We start from the raw sequence: 23,729 nt of genomic DNA, 5'->3' as shown, positions 1-23,729 counted from the left end.
GTTGTAGGAGAGACCTGGTGGGAGGTAATTGAATCATGGGGGCAAGTCTTTGCAGTGCTGTTCTCGTGATAGTGAGTAAGTCTCACGAGATCTGATGGTTTGAAAACCAGGAGTTCCCCCGCACAAGTTCTCTCTTTTTGCCAGCTACCATCCCTATTAAGTGACTTGCTCCTCCTTGCCTTCCACCATGATTGTGAGGCTTCCCCAGGCACATGGAACTGTAAGTACATTATAAATCTGTTTCTTTTGTAAATTGCCCAGTCCCAGGTATGTCTTTATCAGCAGCATGAAAACAGACTAATACACCTACCATCTCTACACACAGTTCTAAGTGCTCTGAATGTATTCCATCATTTACTCCTCACAATACCAATCCCAGTTTGGGAAACTGAGGTTGAAAGGGGCAGGGTAACATAACACACCTAAGGCCACACAAGACTAAGGAGAAGGCAGTATGCAAGAGATCTAGGATATTACCGAATTGTCACACTTTCAGAAAACTGGCTGGAAATCTAAGAATAGCTAATTCTATTTCAGTTACTGAGAACCAAGTAATTATCAAGCAAGCACCAAATGAGGATTAAAAACTAGCTCCCAATTCCAAAAGTACTCTCCTTTTGACCGTATCATGCTTCTTCCCAACTACCTTCATCAAGCAATCAGGTTATCTTGAATGTTTTTTTCCCATAATGTCAATACTCTATTTATCTGCTCCTCCAATTTCATCATATTCTCCCACTCGCACAGTAGACTGCTCCCTCCAGTAAAACATATATTACTGAAATATAAAGATAAAACATAAACAGGTAGTACACCTAATTAAAAAGTAGTTTTATTACTGCCAACCTGAACATTTCCACAGTTTACCAAGTTCTCTCTCTGTGAATTATCTGTTCAAGTTCTTTGTTCAGTTTGCTAATCAAGGTCTCAACAATAAGAAAACTAAAAAAAAAAAAATCATCTTCGTGCTGGGCTAGGTAAAAAAACAAAAAAAAAAAAAACAAAAAAAAGAAAGAAAGAAAGAAAATGGTTTAAAAAAAAATCAGCAAAAGATCTGAACACACTCACCAAAAGAGGAATAAAAAATTTTTAATGTTAAAGTCATTCAAGAAATGCAAATTTAAATCACAAGAAGATGGTGATGGCTGCACAACAAGGTGTATTTAATGCCACTGAAGTATATACTCAAAAATAGTTAAAATAGTATATTTTATTACATATACTTTACCACAATCAAATTTTTAAATAAAAATCACAGTAATGCCAGGTATGGTAGCTCATGCTTGTAATCCCAGCACTTTGGGAGGCTGAGGCAAGAGGATCATCTGAGCCCAGGAGTTCAAGACCAGCCTGGGAAACATAGGGTGACCCAGATATCTACAATAAAATTTAAAAATTAGCAGGGTATGATGGCGCCTGCTTGTAGTCCTAGCTACTCAGGAGGCTAAGGCAGGAGCTGGAGGCTGTAGTGAGCTATGACTGCACCACTGCACTCCAGCCTGGGTGATAAGCAAGATCCTGTCTCAAAAAAAAAAAAATTCACAGTAAGATACCCCCATACCTATTGAAAGGGCAAAGAAATGAAAATAAAAACACCCTTACCATACAATCCAGAAATCCTACTTACACTTAACCTGACAAAATGAAAACTTATGTTCACACAAAAACCTATGTGAGTATGTATAACGGTTTCATCCTTAATTCCCCAAAACTAGAAACAATCAACTCAAGAATTCCACAACTGGGTAACAGATAAACTGTGGTACATCCCTACAATAAAACACTAAGCAATATAAAGAAATGAACTAGTGATACAAGCAACAATGATGTGGATAACCCTCAAACATTATATTAAGTTAAAGAAATCAGACTCAAAAGACTATATACTATATGGTTCTATTTATGACATTCTGGAAAAGGCAAAACAATAGGGACAGAAACAGATCAGTAGTTGCCAGGGGCTGGAAATGGGGATAAATTTGGCCATAAAAGGGTAAAAGATATTTGCGAGGAGGGGGGTAATGGAACTATTCTATATCTTGACTGTGCTGGCTATATGACTGCATGTATTTGTCAAAATAGGTATTAAATAAGGTAAATTTTACTGTAAATTATACTTTAACTTGAAAAATGAAACAGAAAGGCCTTCTACAGTAGTGTCTACACAAACATGTGGGAAGAAAGAACAAATAAGAAAGAATGATGACATAAAAAAAATACTTGTTCCCTCTCTAAAATGTCATCTAATGAAACTGTAGATTGAAGTGTATACCCAATAAGCACGTTTTTCATCCAACCGGGCAAAAACTGATGTTGTTAGGGACTGGAAATCATCAGCATTGGTCACCAAATATTTCTCACTTTCCACTTTCTGGGCATATGCTGGAACTGCACTTCCCTGCCACTTCTGAAATTAGACATGGACGTGTAACTTACTTTGGTCAATGAAATATGAGGTACAATGACAAGTATCCCTTCTTGGTAGAAGTGTTTGAGAGCCAATAAACACAATTCATCACGCTGCATTTTCCCTGCCTCAACGGGCATGGAAGCATGCAGTAAGGGATGGAGCTTCCATCAAGCTGGGTTCCTCAGGGACTACAGTTAGCAAAAGCGCTTCCCCCTCCACCCACACTGGAAAATTAATCTTTTTTTTTCTTTTTAATTAAGAAACAGAGACTTGCTTTGTCATCCAGGCCATTCAGGCTGGAGTGCAATGGCCCAACCATAGTTCACTGCAGCCTCAAACTCCTGGCTGGGCACGGTGGCTCACACCTGTAATCCCAACACTTTGGGAGGCCATGGTGGGCAGATTGCTTGTGATCAGGGGCTTGACACTAGTCTGGCCAACATGGTGAAACCCCATCTCTGCTAAAGAACATGGTGGTGGACACCTGTAGTACCAGCTACTCGCAAGGCAGAGGCAGGAAAATCGCTTGAACCTGGGACGCGGAGGTTGCAGCAAACCGAGATGACACCACTGCACTCAAGACTGGGCAATGGAGCAAGACTCCATCTCGAAAAGAAACAAACAAAAAGCACTCCTGGGTTCAAGTGATCCCCCTGCCTCAGCCTCCCAGCTGGGACTGCACACGCACACCACCACGCCCAGCTAAATTTTTCTTTATTTTTTGTAGAGACAGGGTCTCACTATCACTACGTTGCCCAGGCTGGTCTCGAACTCCTGGGCTCAAGCAATCCTCTGGCTTTGGCCTCCCAAACTGCCAGTATTATAGGTGTGAGCCAATGTGCCTGGCCAAGAAGTGATTAACCTTTTGATGCTTTATAAGCTCCTGAGGTTTAGGGTAGTTTGTGACTACGACGTAACTTAGCTGATCCTATTTTATACAGAATCCTAGCAGCTTTGCAAAAACATGAAGCAAGGACGACTATTACAAACATACAAAGTCAAAAAAAGAACAGCCTGTTTTGTATACTAGTTCCAATCCCACCACCCAAAATCTCAACAGAGCAACAAGGCCAAGGCTACAAAAAGAGAGTGAAGTCTACACAGGGCTCAGCTTAAAGTCCTTTACTAAAACTTAAACCACGAAGTAGGTTCTGTGGCAGACTGAGGCTCCCTCTCATCAGACTCATATGCAGTAAAATTATGAATCTTGCTCATGCCAAAGTAAAATCAATGCATCTTGCTTGTTATGAATGCAAACCAACTTAGAAACAAAATGGAAAAGCTCTTCCTGGTTTTCAAAGGGATATTTCTATTTAATCCTGTAGCAATTTTTGTTGCTGTGTTTGATACCTAATGTCTTTACACACATACCTTTTAAAGATTCCACCATAGAGCTTGGCTCAATAAACAACAGTGTTTTGTTTTTTTTTTAATTAAAAAAAACTTCAAATCCTTAGTAATCTTTCAAATTCTTATGGAGATTGCCCAGGAGATGAGAAAGAAAGAAAGAAAGAAAACAATAACCAATGAGAGGAGGTTATCAAATTGGAGCCTACTGTGGAAGTCAGCCCATTCCATCGAAGTTTTTCTAGCCAACAGTACAGTTCAATAATTTATCCTAAGTGCCTAGTACGAAGAAAAAAAATAAAACTCTAAGTTTTGGGGTACATGTTATAACTCTTAAGCAATTATCTATCTTGAAAATTCTTTGATGTAAGACTTCAAAATCTCTCCACTTCCCTTCTGGTGATAAATTAGTGATAATTTAATATACAAAGGATTATTTTTTATTACTAGCAGACTTCACTTTTTAGAACAGTCTTAGATTTACAGAAAATATGAACAGAGTACAGAGTTCCCATATACCCAGCACACAATACCCATACTATTAAGGTCTTAGTAGTAGGGTTTGTTACACTTCTGTTACACTTAACCAATATTGATACATTGTCATTAACTCAAATCCACGGTTTATTCTCATTTCCTTAGTCTTTACCTAATGTCCCTTTTCTGTTCTAGGATCCACATATATTTAGTTGTCATGTCTCCCTGGGCTCCTCTGGACTCAGGCAGTCTCTCAGATTTTCCTTGTTCCTGATGACCTTGACAATTTTAAGGAGTACTGGTCAGGTATACTGTAGAATGTCCCTTTATTGGAAATTGCATGATTCATGAATAGACTAGGGGCTATGGGTTTTGGGAAGGAAAAATCACATAAAGTGGCATTTTTATCATATCATATCATATCATATCATACCAAGGGATAAGCCATCAACATGATTTATAACTGTTGGAGGCCGAAAGATTGAGGGTGGTGATCAACTCAGTATACCACTGGAGGCTATAAGAGTAAACAGCAAACTGTTCTCATAAACGCAGAATGTTGGCAAACTGACAAACTGCCTATGCCACCCAGAAGGAATGCTGAGTTCAGTCACGCCCCAAGCGCAGTGTTGCTTGTGATTAGGTACATCTGAAGCCTGTTAGTAATAATATGAACCTGTGATCAATTAAGCGGCTGACCAATTGTTACCACCTCCCCTCTGCTCTTTCTACCCAATAAATACAAAGGGCTGTGGAAGGTAGGCTGCTGCCTTTGCTCACTAGAAGCAGGGAGCCCTCTTTTTCTTCCCCTGGACCCTTCCTTTAAGAGTTTCTTTTGTCTTAAGTTTTCATTTCCACATTCATCTCTCTTCACTCAGTCTCATAATGTTACTCTAAGTAGTAACAGTAGTAACTGTCATAATGACAGTCTCAATAACAGCAGTAACTGTCCTAGTGACGGTCTCAAGTAATAAGCATGGCAGTATGCCACATATAATGGTTAATGTTGACCTTGTTCATCGGCCTGAAGTAAACAAGGAATTTTTAATATGTAATTATCAATAAAATTTTTACAATTGGTAGCTACAATTATAGTAGACAATTTTGAAAATATATTAAAAATATTACTCAAAATGTCTGCAGATAACCTATATATCCCAAAATAGGGAAGCAGCTATATAAATGGTGCACATTCACTATATGGAATGTATACAGTCCCTTAAAAATAGCAAATATAGGCCGGGCGCGGTGGCTCAAGCCTGTAATCCCAGCACTTTGGGAGGCCGAGACGGGCGGATCACGAGGTCAGGAGATCGAGACCATCCTGGCTAACACGGTGAAACTCTGTCTCTACTAAAAAATACCCGGCTACTCGGGAGGCTGAGGCAGGAGAATGGCGTAAAAACCCAGGAGGCGGAGCTTGCAGTGAGCTGAGATCCGGCCACTGCACTCCAGCCTGGGCGACAGAGCGAGACTCCGTCTCAAAAAAAAAAAAAAAAAAAAAAATACAAAAAACTAGCCGGGCGAGGTGGCAGGCGCCTGTAGTCCCAGCTACTCGGGAGGCTGAGGCAGGAGAATGGCGGGAACCCGGGAGGCGGAGCTTGCAGTGAGCTGAGATCCGGCCACAGCACTCCAGCCTGGGCGACAGAGCGAGACTCAGTCTCAAAAAAAAAAAAAAAAAAAAAAAGCAAATATAAGGCCGGGTGCAGTGGCTCATGCCTGTAATCCCAGCACTTTGGCAGGATGGATCACTTGAGTCCAGGAGTTCAAAACCAGCCTGGCCAACATGGCAAAACCCCTGTCTCTACTAAAAATACAAAAACTAGCCAGGCATGGCAGCATGCACCTTTAATCCCAGCTACTCAGGAGGCTGAGATACAAGAATCATTTGAACCCAGGAGGCAGAGGTTGCAGTGAACCGAAATTGCGCGACTGCATTCCAGCCTGGGAAACAGAGCAAAACTCCATCTCAAAAAAAAAAAAAATATATATATATATATACACACACACACACACACACACACACACACACACAATTTGCTAATATACAAAGAGATATAACATTTTTAAATGACCACACTTCCTTACTTCCAACTAGGTAAAAACACCATAGCCTAAAGGAGAAAATGCAAAAAATGATAGGCACTGTAACTGGTTAGATGAGAACATGGGTAATTTTTCCTCCTTTCCTGTCCCCAAGTATCTAGTGTTTCATTGCTATTTTTACAATTACAGGCAGAAAAAAATGTTTAACTGCTCAAATTTTACAAAAAATATTTCCTTTTTGACGGTCAGAGTATACCCATAAACGAAATATGTAGGTTTGGGAATTAGGTCTTGCAAACACAGTTTAAAAATTCCAATTCTCTATGTACCCCAAAGTTTACTTATTTTAGCTCACCAGATTACTATCGTTACTAAATTAAAAATTCACCTGTACTGTTGGTCCTGGAAGCCTGAAAACTGCACTTTCTGGCCTCCTTGCCAGCTAGGCTTAAGTTAAGAGTCTGTCAATGACAAGCACTTCTGTGAGATAAGAAGCAGGGAGGCTGGGTGCAGTGGCTCACACCTGTAATCTCACAATTTGGGAGGCCAAGGCAGGTGGATCACCTGAGGTCAGGAGTTCGAGACCAGCCTGGCCAACATGGTGAAACCCCGTCTCTACTAAAAATACAAAATTAGCCTGGCGTGGTGGCATGCGCCTCTAATCCCAGCTACTCAGGAGGCTGAGGCAGGAGAATCGCTTGAACCTGAGAGGCAAAAGTTGCCGTGAGCCAAGATTGCACCATTGTACTCCAGCGTGGGCAACAAGAGCGAAACTCCATCTCAAAAATAAAAATAAAAAAGGAGCAGGGAAACAGTGAAACCATTTTCTACTTCTGTTTCTAAAAACCAGCAGTTGCAGCTAATGGCAGGTACTGCAGACTCCTGCTAACAGATGCATAAGTCATGGTGGAGATTCTGCCAGTAGCAGTGGGCAACATCAAGCTTCAGCAGCACAGGCGATGATTCCAACAATTTCAGCAGTAATGAGCTAGTTATCCATGTATCCCCTTCTCAACTCCAAATTCTCCCTTTCAGTCCCTGTTCAGTGATAGGTACACTAAGCTTGTTTTTTTTTTTTTTTTTTTTTTTGCGAGGGGCAGTTAAACTCTGCCAGTGGAGGGTGCTGGAGGGATATCAAAGAAGAAAGGGGTGTTTTCTAGCTCCTGCCACACCATCAGTAGTTTTGTTTCAGTGACCACCTTCATACAGCCCTGCTGATGAGGACCCAACACACTCCAGGACTTGTACAGGTACACACAGTGATATCTCAACTCCCTTTGCATACCTGCCCATCAACTTTGGCTTACCTGTACCCTGGAAGGTTGTTTTCTGCTCCCCAGAAGTGGTGGTGTACCACTTTACATTCCCACCAGCAGTATATGAAAATTCCAACTGCTCTACATCCTTACAAACACTTGGTATGGTCAATCATTTCTATTATCATCTTAGCTACCCTAATAGGTATGTAATGGTATCTCACAGTAGTTTTAATTAACAATTTTATTGAGATATAACTTATGTCATAAAGTTCACCAACTTAAAGAGTTCAATTGTTTTAAGTATATTTACAGAGTTACGCAACCATCACCATAATCTTTTAGAACATCATCATCATCCCAAAAGGAAACCCTGTAACTATTAGTGGATACTTCCTACTCCATCTGCTCTCCCCAATTCCAGGCAACCACTAATCTCTCTACATATAGATTTGCCTATTCTGGACATTTCACACAAATAGAATCATAGAAAATATGTTCTTTCGTGACTGACTTATCTCACTTAGTCTAATGTTTATGAGATTCATCCAAGTTGTACCATGCATCAGTACTTCATTCCTCTGTATTGCTGGGTAATATTCCATTTTACAAATGGACCACATTTATCCACTCACCAGTTGATGGGCACTGGGTTGTTTCTATTTGGCTATTATAAATAATATTGCTATGAACACTCATATACAGGTTTTTGTGTGAATATATTTTTTGAATTCTCTTCGGTATACACTGAGAAATGAAATTTCTGGGTCATATGGTTATTCAGTTTATCTTTTTGAGGAATTACCAAAATCAGTCACACTATCTTACAATCCTACCAGTAACAAATGAAGGTTCCAATTTTTCTACAATGCTCACCAACACTTACCTGTTCTTTCTGATTATAGCCATCCTAGTAGGTGTGAAGTCCTATCTCATTATAGTTTTGACTAATGATGCTTAGCATCTTTTCATATGCTTAATAGTCATGTACATACATATTTTAGTGAAGTGTCTATACAAATCTTTGGACCATTTTTAAAACTGAGTTATTTGTTTTCCTATTACTGAGTTCTGAGAGTTTTTTAATATACTCCAAGCCCCTTATAAGATACATTTTCTGTATCCTGTCTTCATTCTGTTAACAATGTCTTTTTAATTTTGAAAGAAATTCTGAATTTTGATACCATCGGATTTATCCACTTCTTTTATGGATCGTGCTTTTGGAGTCATACCTAAGAAATCTTGGTCTAACCCAAGATTACAAAGAATTTCTCCTATATTTTCTCCTAGAAGTTTCATAGTTTTAGGTTTTTCACTGAGGTCTAACATCCCTTTGAGTTAATTTTGGTATATGGCACAAGCTATAGCTCAAAGTTCTTTTTTTTTTTTTTTTTTTTTTTGCCTACAGCTATTCAACTATTCCAGCGCCATTTGTTGAAAAACTATACTTTATCCTTTATATTTTATGTAATTGCTTTTGCACTTCTGTCCAAAAATCAACTGTCCATGTATGTGTGGATCTATTTCTGGACTCTCTATCCTACACTATCAGACCAATGGATTTTAACAGTTAATTTAATTTTTTAAGGTGATTGACATGTTTTCAGATACGACATTAAGAAACTACCACTTGTCAAGTTTTGACATAATATCAAAGAACATACAAATATCTGAAAATATCCCTTTTCAAGCTATATATCTGTGTGATGCCAAATTTTTATATACACTAACCAAAACATTTAACAAAGTTACTGCAAAGGCAGAGATGAGAATCCAATTGTCTTATAATAATCCAGAGAAAGTTATTTTTATTAACATATATTGTTCATTGTTACTTTTAAATATTCTAAATAATTTGTGTTCATTTTTCATTTCTAATATGGTAAATATCTATCTTTATATATATAACCCACATAAACAAAAGTCTTTTGGGTCCTCAATTTTAAGAGTGTAAAGGGGTCCTGGGACAAAGCTTTGAAAACTACTCTACATCAATGGTCTTCAAACTGTTCCATTCAATAGAAATGCCTCTTGGCACTTTTCAAGACTTGGAATGAAAAAATGAAACATGCAGAAAACATTGTTGCACAGGTCCTAGATACATAGTAGACATGTACCTGATATTTGGTAAATGGGGAAGTAACCAAAAAAGACACAGAATCTCCAATATTCTATTTCAAAAGTGTTAGAACAGAACTGCACCCTACACAGTGTAAATTTGTGTGTAAATTATACTTTATTAACCTGACTCCATCTTTACAGAATACATTAAGAGGTGACAGAAGGGAAGAAGAGAGACAGGAAAGTAAAAAGGATATTACAGCTAGGTACGATGGCTCACACCTGTAATCCAGCATTTTGGGAGGCCGAGGCGGGTGGATCACATGAGGTCAGGAGTTCAAGACCAGTCTGACCAACATGGAGAAACCCTGTCTCTACTAAAAATACAAAATTAGCCAGTTGTGGTGGTGCGTGCCTGTAATCCCAGCTACTCAGGAGGCTGAGGCGGGAGAATCGCTTGAACCCAGGAGGCAGAGGTTGCCATGAGCCAAGATCACGCCACTGCACTCCAGCCTGGGCAACAAGAGCTAAACTCCGTCTCAAAAAAAAAAAAAAAAAAGTATTATAATGAAGTTAAGTTATAAAAAATAAGTGTACAGGGAATGCTTCAGTCTTCCAAGCCTTCAAGAATTCATGTCTATCATGGGCTGAATTGCATTCCCCCTCCCCCGCCGTAATTCATGTGTTGAAGCCCTATCCTACAGCATACATAATGTGACTGTATTCGGAGACAGGATCTTCAAAGAGGTAATTAAGTTAAAATGAGGTCCTCAGAGTGGGCCCTAACCCAGTATGACTAGCGTCCTTAAAAGAGCAGCCTAGGACATTGAGGGAAAACTACATGAAGACACACAGAGAAGACCACAAGAAGACACAGAAGACAATCATCTAAAAGCCAAGGAGAGAGGCCTCGGAAGAAACCAGGCCTGCCAACACCTTTATCTCAAACTTCCAGCCTCCAGACATTGAGAAAATAAATTTCTCTTAAGCACCCAGTCTGCAGTACTCTGTTACAGCAGCCCCTGCAAACTAAAACAATGTCTAAAACTGAATTACTTATCTCGTTCCACTCCCATTTGAAAAAAATCTAAAAATCAATCATTTGTAACTCCTCCTCCTTATACTACCTCTTCAATTGCTATGTTCTATTAATTCTATCTTGGTCTATTTCTTCTTTTCCATTCTTTCCATTCCCTCTATCTTAATGTAAACTTGTATATCTCATCTAGCCTACTGCAACAGCATTCTAAAATACAGTCTGAATTATTAAGTTTTCCCCTAGGGGGGGTCTTACTTCTTATTCACTTTTTAAGAACTCTTTCTTTTCTACCTGTATTGTACTAAAAATAAGTGATCTTCATATCCTTACAGGAGAGAAGTAAAACCCACTAAAGTAAGCCTGGCCTGGAAGAAATGGGAAGTAGGTGTCTGGAAGAGGATAACCCAGCAATAATCACTCACAGGACTTCAGTCTAAAAAGTATTCTAATTGAGCAATGTAGCAGATCTCTTCTGAACTGTCTTACCAGCTCAAGAATGGACACAGCCAGTCATGATTCTTATTCTTACATTACCTTTCCCACCACCACCCAGCTACCTGGATCAAAAGGATAGGCAACCGACCCAAGATAAGCCAGTGAGATTCTAGCCTCCAGACATTTGAGTTTAAGACAAACAGAAACTTGTTTTAAACAACCAGGAAAGAGACAGACCCAGTAACCCTGGGGGATTGGTTTCAGGAACTCCACAGGTACCAAAATCCACAGATGCTCAAGTCCCTTATGTAAAACAGCACAATATTTCCAAGTAACCTATGCATATCCTTCCATATACAGGAGTCTCCTGAACAAGGGTTAGGGGCACCAACCTCCTGCACAATAAAAAATTCACATACAACTGGGTGCGGTGGCTCATGCCTATAATCCCAGCACTTTGGGAGGCTAAGGCAGACGGATCACCTGAGGTCAGGAGTTCAAGCCAACATGATGAAACCCCATCTCTACTAAAAATACAAAATTAGCCAGGCATGGTGGTACATGCCTGTAATCCCAGCTACTCAGGAGGCTGAGGCAGGAGAATCGCTTGAACCTGGGAGGCTGAGGTTGCAATGAGCTGAGATCGTGCCACTGTACTATAGCCTGGGCAACAAGAGCAAAACTCCATCCCCCCCTCAAAAAAAAAAAACCACCACACATACAACTTTTGACTCTCCAAAAACTACTAATGGCCTACTGGTGACCAGAAGCCTTACCATAACATAATACAACATAAACAGTCAATTAATACATATTTTGTATTACATTTTTTAAATTTTTTTATTTTTTTGAGATGGAGTCTTGCTCTGTTGCCCAGGCTAGAATGCAATGGTGTGATCTGGGCTCACTACAAGCTCCGCCTCCCAGGTTCACACCATTCTCCTGTCTCAGCCTCCCAAGTAGCTGGGATTACAGGAACCCGCCACCACATCTAGTTAATTTTTTGTATTTTTAGTAAAGACAGGGTTTCGCCATGTTGTCCAGGCTGGTCTTGGACTCCTGACCTCAGGTGATCTGCCTGCCTAGGCCTCCCAAAGTGCTGGGATTACAGGCGCGAGCCTCCGTGCCCGGCCTCTGTATTACATCATACCAGGTATTATGAGTACTCTAGAGATGAGTTAGAGTACAGATCTGTGAACACCACGGTTTGAACTGCATGCATCCACTTATACATGGATTTTTTTCTTCAATAAATACATTGGAAATTTTTTTGGAAATTCGGAACAATTTAAAAAAAAAAAACAGATGAACTGTGTAGGAGCAAAAAAATAAAATTATGCCATGAATGCATAAACTGTATTATATGTATTGCATTATATGCTGTATTCTTACAATATGTACTGTAATATGTATTATATACTGTATTCAATATTATATACTTTATTCTTACAATAAAGCTAGAGAAAAAAATTAAGAAAATCAGAAGGAAGAGAAAATACATTTACAGCACTGTACCATATATTTATTGATACCTGTCTATTTACAAGATAAATCATTCCGAAATGGCCAGCAACCACAGCTACAAACCTCAATTTATGGCACATATGAAACAATTCGACTTTTTCCTCATAATGTCATGCCTTTTTTCAGCTTCCTGGAGCTCTTCCAGTATCACTTAGTGGCACCTCATATGGATCCCATCATGTTAGTCAAAGTTTAAGGTACTGCACTAAATGCAATGAAAAATACAAGAGAATCCAGAGAATCCATACTTTTTACCATATACAATTTACTGGAGAGATGAATGGCTCATGCAGAGGTGATTAGCCTCACAAGGTGTTTTAAGCAGATAGGATACTGGCAACACTTGAGCTCACCACAACAGCAACAGAAGGTGGCTATGAAATTATTACAGTAGCACAATATGCACTAAGGTTAATTTCATGCAGTTATGATTTAATATTGTATCTAAGTTTCTTTACATCTCCCAACTGTGAACAGTGCCATGTGCAGTCTCCATTACATGTTTGTATGTGTAAGTTTTGATAAATTTTAACATTTCATGACAGATTTGTATATACTTTGATACTGAGTAAAACAGACTAGTATCTACATATATTTTATGCATTAATGACATAACTTTTTAACTTTCTCACTATTTCTAGACCACACAGTTCATCTACAAGTTTTTTCAAATTGTTGCAAATCTCCAAAATTTTTTCCATTAAAGAAAAAAATCCATGTGTAAGTGGACCCATGTAGTTCAGACCCATGTTGTTCAAGAGTCAACTGTACTTTAAATTATCTCTAGATTACTTAGAATAATTATAACATAAATGTTATGTAGTCATACTGTATTGTTTAGGGAATAATGACAAGAAAAAAAGTCTGTACATGTTCACTACAGATGCAATCATCTATTTTTTTCCAAGTATTTTCCATCTGACATTGGATGAATCCATGGATGCAAAACCCAGACACAGAAGGCTGGCTGCATATCAAGACAATTTATGTCTCACCTCAGCTCAAAACCCTCCCATAGGTCCCTATCTCACTAAAGTAAAAGTCAGTGAAGTCCTACATGCTCATTCCTCATTGGCTCCATGATCTCTCTGACCTCATATTATACTTACTCTTCTCCCAACTCTCACTCCATTACAGCAACACTGCTCTCCTGGTTATTTTTTGAACACTCTAGGCATGCTCCCATCTTAGAGACTTCACACAGGCTATATTCCCTCTGCCTGGAACGCTCTGCCCAGAGTATCTGCAGGGCTAACTCCTTCTCCTTTGCTCCTTCTCAGTGAGGCCTTCCTTTACTGCTATATTTAAAACTGCAACACCTAGTGAGCCAAGATCACGACACTGCACTCCAGCCTGGGTGACAGAGCAAGACTCCGTCTCAAAAAAAAAAAAAAAAAAAACCAACAGCAACCCTTGCCCTCATATCCTGGCACTTCTTATTCCCTCCCAATTCACTGTTCTCCACAGCATTTATAACCTTCGAGTTATGCCATATAATTTATTACATGTTTATTTTGTCTTAAGCTAATAACTATAATGTAAGCTTTATGAAAGAAAGGATTTTCTCTATATTGTTCCTTGCCTAGCCCAAATGCATCAAATAGTGCCTGGCTCATAACAGGTCCTCAATAAGCATTTAACAAATAAATGCATGTACACTTGGTCACAAACATGCCAAAACAGTGAAAGGTGATGTATGGTAAGAAACATGCAGCAGACATCTCTGGAAACAAAGAAGACCATGTGGTTCTAGAAAGAGAGTAACTAGCTGTCTGATTCTGACAACTTTCTATCCTTTTAACTCATTTCTTCCAAATTTAAGTTACCTCAAACCATAATACTCTTTAGCTTCACACTTTTCGAATGAATATGTTCCATAAAGCATAAAGAACAACTGCTTTGGTATTCCATAAAAAAATAACTAAGACTTTGTATTATGTTCTGCTAATACAAACGGTAATTTAGCAAAATAGAAAAAAAAAAAAAGTCAGCTTTATATCACTGAGCCGAAATGTGGGCATTCTATGACAAAATAATATTATCTTTGAAAACTTCACATCAACACTTGCAACATCTATTCCAATATTGTACTGCTTTTCCTTTAAAAAAAAAAAAAAAAAAAAAAAGTATATCCTTGAGCAAGGGATAGATTTTTCTGTGAAACTGAGAAATCTCAAGTGCATTGCAGGATCAGACTCCTAACCCATAAAATGAGGAGGGCAAATGTCTAAGGTCTCCTACAGCTCTGAAGTTTAAAAATGTGCGGATGGATAGCAATTGACATAACACATCTGCACTCACAAATAACATATACACAGTAAGAATGATTCATCCATCCCTGTATCATGAGAATGGATTATGAACCTGTTGATTTTACAAAAATTTAATACTGAAGACACTTAAGAGATCTTTAAAATCTAGCAAACAATTAGTATGAAAGGGCCACGTCAGAACTGAGTATTACTACAAATGCATAACATTCTGAGCATTAGACTATCATATATGGTACCATCAGAGGCAAGCAACATGCTATTTTTAAAAGGGAAGAGCTACACACTATATGCGCATCATTGGTGTTTTTGTAACATTATTCTTAATCTCTTTGCGCGGAATATTAAAATATATTTTTAAAGGGCAGAGAACCGGCCAGGAACGGTGGCTTATGCCCATAATTCCAGCATTTTGGGAGGCTGAGGCAGGCAGATCACCTGAGGTCAGAGTTCGAGATCAGTCTGGCCAACATGGCAAAACCCCATCTCTACTAAAAATACAAAAATTAGCAGGGAGAGGTGGCACGCTCCTGTAATCCCAGTTACTCAGGAGTCTGAGACAGAAGAATTGCTTGAACCCAAGAAGTGGAGGTTGCAGTGAGCTGACATCACACCACTGCACTCCAGCCTGGGCGACAGAGCAAGACTCCGTCTCAGAAAACAAAAAAAATAAATAAAAAACAGAACCACAACAGCATTAGTGTTTTCAAAAGTAGGTGATACTGATTTTTTTTCAATTTAGTTTTATGTTTGGCCATATTTTGAATATCTCCTACCAAAAAATAACAGATTTTAAAAACCTAAGTTGCATTTTTTAAAGAAATAATCTATAATAACTGATTTCGCAAATAGAACATTTATTAGTTTTTTGGCATCCTCACTCTATTATTTTTAATCCTCTATAACCCTCCCTTTTCCTTTAAGTGTTATTTCAACTTAAATTTTATCGTAAAAATGTCAGAAGACTTCCAAATTGGAATTTTGCAAAAGCAGGCATGAGAATACAGCACTAAAATTCACTTGCATTTCATGACTACTAATTTCATAAAATAAAGCAAAATAAAATTTTCGCCAAATTATAAAAATGATCCATCCTATAGAGGGAGTGACAAAAATAAATTCCAACATTGGACATTTAGTATCCACTTATAAATAAATATCTAATTTAAGTGCAGAGTCTGACAGACATGAGCTTGAATCGTGCCTCTGCCATTTACTACCTGTATAATCTTGGACAAGTTACTTAATCATACTAACCATCAGTTCCCTCATCTGTAAAATGAAAATGCCGCCTACTTAACGATGTTGACAGAATTAAATGAAATGTATATAAAGTGTTTAGTAAAGCATATTCTACCCGTTGAGTCTTCAGCACATGTTATTTTAACAGGGAACAGTGTTCAACAAATAAATGTCATGTATACCTTATCCTGATTATAATTTTACAAGAGAAAAAATATATTTAAGCACTAGAAGTACAATGAAAATATTTCATGATTCCATACGTGCTTCGAGCGCAATTCCTGAATTACCATAGGTTACTGTCACACCATAAAAGTATGCAAGTAGCAATGCCCAGGCCAAAAGAATGAGAATTGAATATAATACGTCCGTACTTATCCTGTGATAAATGCATGCCTTAGTAGATTTATTCATTAAAACTTGAATCTGAAAGGATGTGAAACCTACATAGATGGAAATTTTACACGCAAGGACCACCTGTCAAAAAGAAATAGTTCCCAACCTTCAGCAGTTTCGCTTTACTATTTTTTCCAAAGGCGTCTCCAGTGGCGATTAGCTACACTCAGTGTATATAATAAACATACTGTGGCATAATGAAAGGGAAATTATTTGCAATCAGAATGCCTACATTCAAATCTGTCTCTTACTACCTGTGTAAAGCTTCGACAAGCTATTAAAACAACGAAGCCTACATTTCAACATCTATAAAAGATAATACCTACCTATTCCACAGGCCTTTTGCGAAGATCAAACGCGAATGTACAGCAAGTGCCACATGTTATAGTTGAGGTTTTTATTAAAGGCAAGACTTCTTTTAAAAAAATAAGTCGTTATCAACTCATTACAGAGATATTATCAAACTTTTTTCACTCATTACTGCACCCCATGACGGCGTCTGATAATTCATTTTCATTTAAAATTGCCAAAATCACAACCTATAAGGTTGAAAGACGCTTATACCCCCCATAAATATACCTAAAGTAGAAAAGCATTTGCACCGATAACCGGAACATCAAAAAAGGCAGAATAATTTAGTAATTTCCTCTATAAACTCACCACTCATTTAAAAACACAGCTGGTTAAAAATAATTTACTACCTTCAGTGGGTAAGAAAATGCGCTTGAAGAGACATAAGGTGTGGACGTTTACATCTTAGGTATTCATTGTAGAAGGGTCAGTTTGTTCAAAGTAACCGTATCCAACAGGCAATCGCAAAACAAAACCAAGAGAACCCTGCTTATAGGTGTCAAGGATTTAAAACCAAATGGATCGCAACAAAAGAGCCCCCCCTCCGTTTAGTAAACAGATTCTCGAGCTGCAGGCTAGCCGAGGACCGGGCTTTTCAATAGGGGTCAGCTCACTCCACTCGGCAGTCACCTGGCGGGGTATTTTTCGCGAAGTTTCAAAGTCAACAAAGAAGTTCTGTGGCGAGGGGGTAGGGCCTGGCGAGCAATAGGCAGAAGGACGTAAAGAAAGACAAAACCCAGTGGGGGAAGGGTGCGGAAAACGCCCCCGGACGGCAGCGGCAGCGACAGCGGCCCCCTCTTCTGGGCCAGCGCGCGACGGCGGGGACGAGGGAGGCCACGCCGGCCCGGAGCAGCCACGACGCCCCAGGACCCGGGCCCGGCCCGGCAGGGTCCCCGCCCCCCTCGGCGGCGCGGGCGGGAAACGGCTGGGGGCGCGCCGAGGGTCACCTTCCGCTCCCCGGACCAGAGGCCCCGCGGGTGGGCAAACGGCCCAGGCGCCCGCCCTGCCGCGCTCCAGCCGCCCACCTCGAGCGCCGCGGACCTGGCCGGGGCACGAACCCGGCAGCCGACGCAAGGGCTCGGGCGCCGCGCGTCGCCGACTTACCTTCCTCCGCGGTGTCCATCTTGTCTGGGGGGGGTGGCGGTGACGCAGCCACGAGCTCCCGCGGCCGGGCGGGGAAAGAGGGCGGGGAGGAGGAGGAGGGAGCCGGGCCCGGGCAGGTGCGTGCGCTCAGGTGCGAGAGAGGAAGCGAGAGGAAGGAGAGGGGAGAGGGAGAGGGAGAGAGGCTGACAGAAAGCGAACCACAAGGGAGGGGGAGGGGCGGGAACACCTAGGGGCGAGGCCTGGGCGGGGCGCCGAGGCGGAAGGGGCGGGAGCTCCCCAACGACAGACAGTGTCACTTCCGGCGGCCGCGGTGCGCACGCTCGGTTGTAGGCTAAGGCGGGGAAGGACCTTTTTCGGGGGCGCGGTGAATCGCCGCGTGCTCTGGGCCACCTGGGGTAGTCGCCGAGAATGCACCGGACAGCGGGGCCGAAACCTAATCAGTAGCTGAGCTTTGGTGACCGCTTCTGGAGGGGCGCAGAGCAGTGGGAAGAGGCCGCGAGAACCTAGCCCCCGCCCCAGCCGACGTGCGAGACAAAGGCTACGGCGCGGGGCTCTTCGGGAGGCCGGGAGGTGCCTGTGACAATGCGAGTCTGCGCTCCACGCTCCCGCACCGCGATGCCGAGGCCGAATGGCTAGAGTGGGCCCAGGCGTCAGCATTTCTGTTTAGCACCCGGGCCGTTGTGGTGCACGTTTTGAGGAACTACTAAAGCCTCACTGTGATGAAAAAGGCAAACGCTGACTTCACCAAAATTACTCCCAGGGAGACTTCTGCATTTGGCTGGAAGGACTATTTGAGTAAACCGCTGAGGCTGGGGGTTGAAACATAATCCTCCTTTAAGGGAGATCTGTTCGGATACCGAGTTAGGGACGCTTGCCTGCGCAGAGCTAAGGGAAGAACGGTCCTAGGCCAAGCTCTGTCCCCATCAGCACGTCACCCTCCCTCACTGTAATCCTTGACTGTTTCTCTAAATGAAGAATTATTTAGAGAATACAAATTAGAAGGGCCGCCAAGTCAGAATTGCCTGAGCGGGAGCAGTCTTTCCAGCCTCGAAAAATGTTTAAACAATATGCAGATGACCTAGCACAAATAAAGAATGCTAGCAACCGCTGTTATGTGTGAGTGGTGAAATTGGGGGGGCCCCTCCCGCAATCTTCATCAAATAGAATAAGGTTTAGAATAAAAATAATGAAATACAGTTTTTCAAAAAGAGCAGCGCTTGACTAATGTTTACTGATGTCACTCATGTTACTCAAGGCAGGAAAGAACTCAAACTCTACATAATAGGGACCCACTGATTTCAGGGGCTGGCCCTGATAATTAAGCAGACAGCCATTCTTTAAATTTGTTTTTTGTTGTTGTTTGCTTATGTTTTTTTTTTTTTCTTTTTTTGAGAAGAGGTCTCGCATCGTCACCCAGGCAGGAATGCAGTGGTGCGATAGTGGCTCACTGCAGTCTCACTATGTTGACCAGTATGATTTCGAACTCCTGTCTTCAAGCGATCTTTACGCCTTGGCCTCCTGAAGTGCTGGGGTTACAGACGTGTGCCGCTATGCCCTGCCTAAATATGTTTATATATACTACCTCCCAAGAAACAATTTGAAGACAGCTCTTTCCCCAGCTCCCCTCCTTCCGATCCAACTCCAACAAGAGCTAACCCTCCCTGGAAGACCTGTAGCAGAACACTTGTTGGCCTGCTGAGACTAGGGGAAAAGATCAGGACGATCAGATCTATCAGATGTTATATGGCATCAGGGCGAAGGATTCTGAAAGAAAGACTGAGGTTTGCTGGAGGAAGTACTGGTAGTGCCAAGGGCAGGTACGTGACCCTCAGAGCTGCAGAGCCAGGTTAGGATGAAGGGAATGTGTGTGTATGGGGGGCGTGGAGGGAGCCTTCCTTTTGTCTTTTTTTTTTTTTTTTTTTTTTTTTTTTTTTGAGACGGAGTCTCGCTCTGTTGCCCAGGCTGGAGTGCAGTGGCCGGATCTCAGCTCACTGCAAGCTCCGCCTCCCGGGTTTACACCATTCTCCTGCCTCAGCCTCCTGAGTAGCTGGGACTACAGGCGCCCACCACCTCGCCCGGCTAGTTTTTTGTATTTTTAGTAGAGACGGGGTTTCACCGTGTTAGCCAGGATGGTCTCGATCTCCTCACCTCGTGATCCGCCCATCTCGGCCTCCCAAAGTGCTGGGATTACAGGCTTGGAGCCACCGCGCCCGGCCCCTTTTGTCTTTACATGCCTTCCCTTGTGATGTTCAAAGGAAAGTTAACCTTTTAACTAATTCTCCCTTCTGCATAGTAATTCCTTCTGGAATTGCCCTAACCTTTTCGCATTCAGACTTAGGCATTAAATATAGGAGTAATAAATCAACATTTGTTGAGTCCCCACTGTGAGTCAGGCACTAGTTCTCACAACAGCCCTTCCAATACATGAATCAGTCACACCTCTCTTGGTTGCCAGTGACAGGAACTCAACTGCTAGGCAGAAGGGAGGAAGGTACTGTTGATATGGACAGACTCCAAGAAGGGGAGGGACTGCTGGGACTACTGGAAGGAGAATGCCTCTCTGCCCCCATGCCTCAGCTCTGCCTCTCTCTCTGCACGTTGGCTTCATACTGTTGGACCAGCTTCCTCCATATGTCTGGAAACAAGGCCACTGACAGCTCCCAACATTTCATCTTCTGCCCCATCATCAGATAGGCGAGGTAAGGCTGATGATCTCTAGTCCCAAGTTAAAAATTCTCAGGGAAGGATAGTTCATTGGTCCAGCTAGTTACCTGCCCCTGAATCAAATGATTGTGCCAAAGATCTAGGATCTTTAAGAACATGGACATTGTCATGTTCTTGTAACTGCCATGTTCAGGTAAGAACAATGGACACTACCTTGTGGAAGTGGAGAAAGACCATCTCCCACAAGAAGGGGGAGGACAAAACAATAGATATCTATCAGAATTAGAGTTCAATTAAATTACTAGGTACTGATAGAACTCTAAAGCAATAGTTACCAAATTTGAGGGTGTCTCCATCATTGACACCTTTAACAATCTGATAAAATCTATGGATTTTGTTCTCAGAAAAAATTGGTTAAACACAGAACATTGCCTGCAATCTCAGGGGGGTATATAGATGCCTTGAACTCCATGCATGAATCCTAGGTTAAAAGACCCTCTCATGTAAAGTATTGAGAAAAGTGGTGATGTTCTCTTCCCTTTCTAAGACTATGGCAGACTGGGTTTTTTAGACCAACAGTTGGAAATTCTATATAAAAATATAGAAAACAGATTCTTTAAAGCACTGAAGGCCTGACAAAAATAGTAAGGTAACTACCAGACCAAAATCTTTTTTTGTTGTTTTTGTTTTTGTTTTTGTTTTGAGATGGAGTCTCCCTCACTCTGCTGCCCAGGCTGGAGTGGTGTGATCTCTGCTCACTACAACTTCTGCCTCCTGGGTTCAAGCAATTCTCTAGCCTCGGCCTCCTGAGTGGCTGGGATTACAGGCATGTGCCACCACACCTGACTAATTTTTGTATTTTTTGTGGAGACAGGGTTTCACCATGTTGGCCAGACTGCTCTCAAACTCCTGACTTCAAGTGATCCATCCGCCTCAGCCTCTCAAAGTGCTGGGATTACAGGCATGAGCCACCATACCTGGCCTACTGGGCCAAAATCTAAGGACAGGAGAGAATACCAAAAAGTAAATGGAACATGAAGGCTGCTTTTGTTTTGCTGAACCAGACAAACTTGAACTTCTGTTTGACAGTTTCTAGCAGCAAGAAGGACGGCTGTCCAAGTCCAGAGCCTGCCCAAGGTAAGGCATCTGTTAAGGGACCTTCCACCAGGAGCCTCGCCCAAGACCCACACTGCTGCTATCTCGGAATGGTGAACCAAGTAAATCTGACTTCTCCTGGAAACTTCTAGGAAACTTATCTGAGCCTTATTTTTTAAAAGTTTCTGAAAATTTGTACCCGTGAATCAGCCCTGGCATAGACTGTACCCCAAATCCATACCCTAGTGATCAAATAATCTTAAGCAGTGAATTTAGTTTGAAGTAATCTTGGACTGCTGGGATCCCCTAAGCACCTGGCAAAAGCAAACACCAATTCTCTGTGGAAGAATGTACCTGAGTGCTACTCATTGTCCCTAGAAATGTATTTGTGGAGATTCTTTGACAGATAGATGTGTGTGTGTTGGTGTATATACAATACACACACACACTTCACATTTAGCACAAGAACTAACACGCAACAGGTAGCAGAAACCATCCACAAAACCTCAGGTATGGAAGTTAGTAAACACAGATTATAAAGCTACTACACTATGACTATTTAAGAAAGAGTAATGAAACAATTTTATTTTAAAATCTCAATTTTTAAACTGGAATTACATCTTTTGCCACCATTTAAACATAAAATATAAAATTGTATTCATCAAGAAATGAGGATATGCAATGCATAATTTTTTAGGTTGCATGCAAGCAAAATCTTCAGAGAACTCTGCACTTTTCCATGGGCGAGGGCATGGCTGTCCTTAGGCATGTGAGAGTCTGTGGCCTGTGGCTCCCCAATGGCAGAGGCCTCATTTCATGTACCGATGTATCCCTGAGGCCAATACAGGGCTTAACACATAGTAGGGTGTCACTAAATTTTGGCTGAATGAGTAACTATGATTTTCCAGGAGATACTTTATGTCACTGAAATAGCAACATGTGTGTGAATGCTCTTCTTAGGAAAAGACAAATTCATACCATAGCTGAAAAATCAATCCAGTAACAACCATACGTTAGGGTTAGTGTGTCTATGCTCTTACATCGGGATTTCTTGGTTATAATGAATTCATTTTCAGTACTTCATGCAGATATGCTCAACAGTGATATACACCAAGTTAAATAATCAAACTAGAGCACCATGTGTTTCTTATACAATATTCACATGAAAATTACTTACAATTTAACCCAGATTGTCACTAAAATGAAGGCCTTGAAGACCAGTTGTTCTTTTCTCCAAACTTTTGTTATAAACATTTTGAAATATTCAGAAAAGTTAAAGGATTAATATAATGAACACCTGTATGCCCAACCTAGATTCAACAATTGTTAATATTTAGCCATATTTATTTTAATGATATTCCTTTCTGTATCATTTGGAAATATTATGTATTATATATTTCCAAATATATATAAGTTCATATATACAGTTCACATATATATAGTTCATATATATAGTTCGTGTGTGTATGTGTATATATATATAGTTTTCTTTTGAGACAGTTTCGCTCTGTCACTCAGGCGGGAGTGCAGTGGTGCAATCTCAGCTCACTGCCACCTCCACCTCCCGGGCTCAAGTGCTTCTGGTGCCTCAGCCTCCCAAGTAGCTGGGATTACAGACGTGCACCACCACACCCAGCTAATTTTTCTACTTTTAGTAGAGATGGGGTTTCACCATGTTAGCTAGGCTGATCTCAAACTCTTCAGTTCAAGTGATCCTCCCGCCTTGGCTTCCCAAAGTGCTGGGATTACAGGCACAAGCCACCGAGCCTGGCCAAAATATATATATTTGAACATCTTTGCCCCTAAATATTTTAGCATGTATCTCCTAAGGTTAGAATAATCTCCTTGAAAACCATTTCCACACCATAATAATATGTAGACTCTAAAGTTTCTCTAATTGTCCCAAGAATGACCTTTATAATTTTGTTAGTTTGTTTAACAAGGGTCCAATCTGGTTTCCTGTATTGCTACTGGTTTGGTCTCTACAGTCCATCTCCTTTAGTCTAGAATGG

At 41.0% G+C, this 23,729-nt stretch overlaps 1 protein-coding gene and 1 long non-coding RNA gene across 4 annotated transcripts in view; one reads left to right on the top strand and one right to left on the bottom strand.

Annotated features, from left to right (window-relative positions):
- The window catches only part of MARCHF6 (membrane associated ring-CH-type finger 6), an 82,138-nt gene extending 63,979 nt beyond the window's left edge, over positions 1-18,159 (bottom strand). For 2 of the 3 annotated variants that reach the window (XM_015451213.4, XM_065546098.2), the window contains exon 1: positions 17,959-18,159. In XM_015451213.4, the coding sequence (XP_015306699.1) occupies positions 17,959-17,977 (19 nt within the window). In that variant the 5' untranslated portion in view covers positions 17,978-18,159. Of the gene's footprint in view, positions 1-17,204; positions 17,618-17,958 lie in introns of those variants that run through there. The other variant, XM_015451215.4, reaches the window with a different exon arrangement.
- Positions 18,160-19,859: 1,700 nt separating this feature from the next.
- Positions 19,860-22,937, top strand: LOC123573922 (uncharacterized). The gene is made up of 2 exons (XR_010587299.2): positions 19,860-20,657; positions 21,497-22,937. It is a non-coding gene; the product is annotated as an uncharacterized lncRNA (long non-coding RNA).
- Positions 22,938-23,729: the final 792 nt, after the last annotated feature.

This window comes from Macaca fascicularis, chromosome 6 (genome assembly GCF_037993035.2).
Source record: "Macaca fascicularis isolate 582-1 chromosome 6, T2T-MFA8v1.1".
Lineage (NCBI taxonomy): Eukaryota > Metazoa > Chordata > Mammalia > Primates > Cercopithecidae > Macaca > Macaca fascicularis.
The sequence above is the reverse complement of the archived record's forward strand: the minus strand, read 5'-3'. Positions and strand labels throughout refer to the sequence as shown.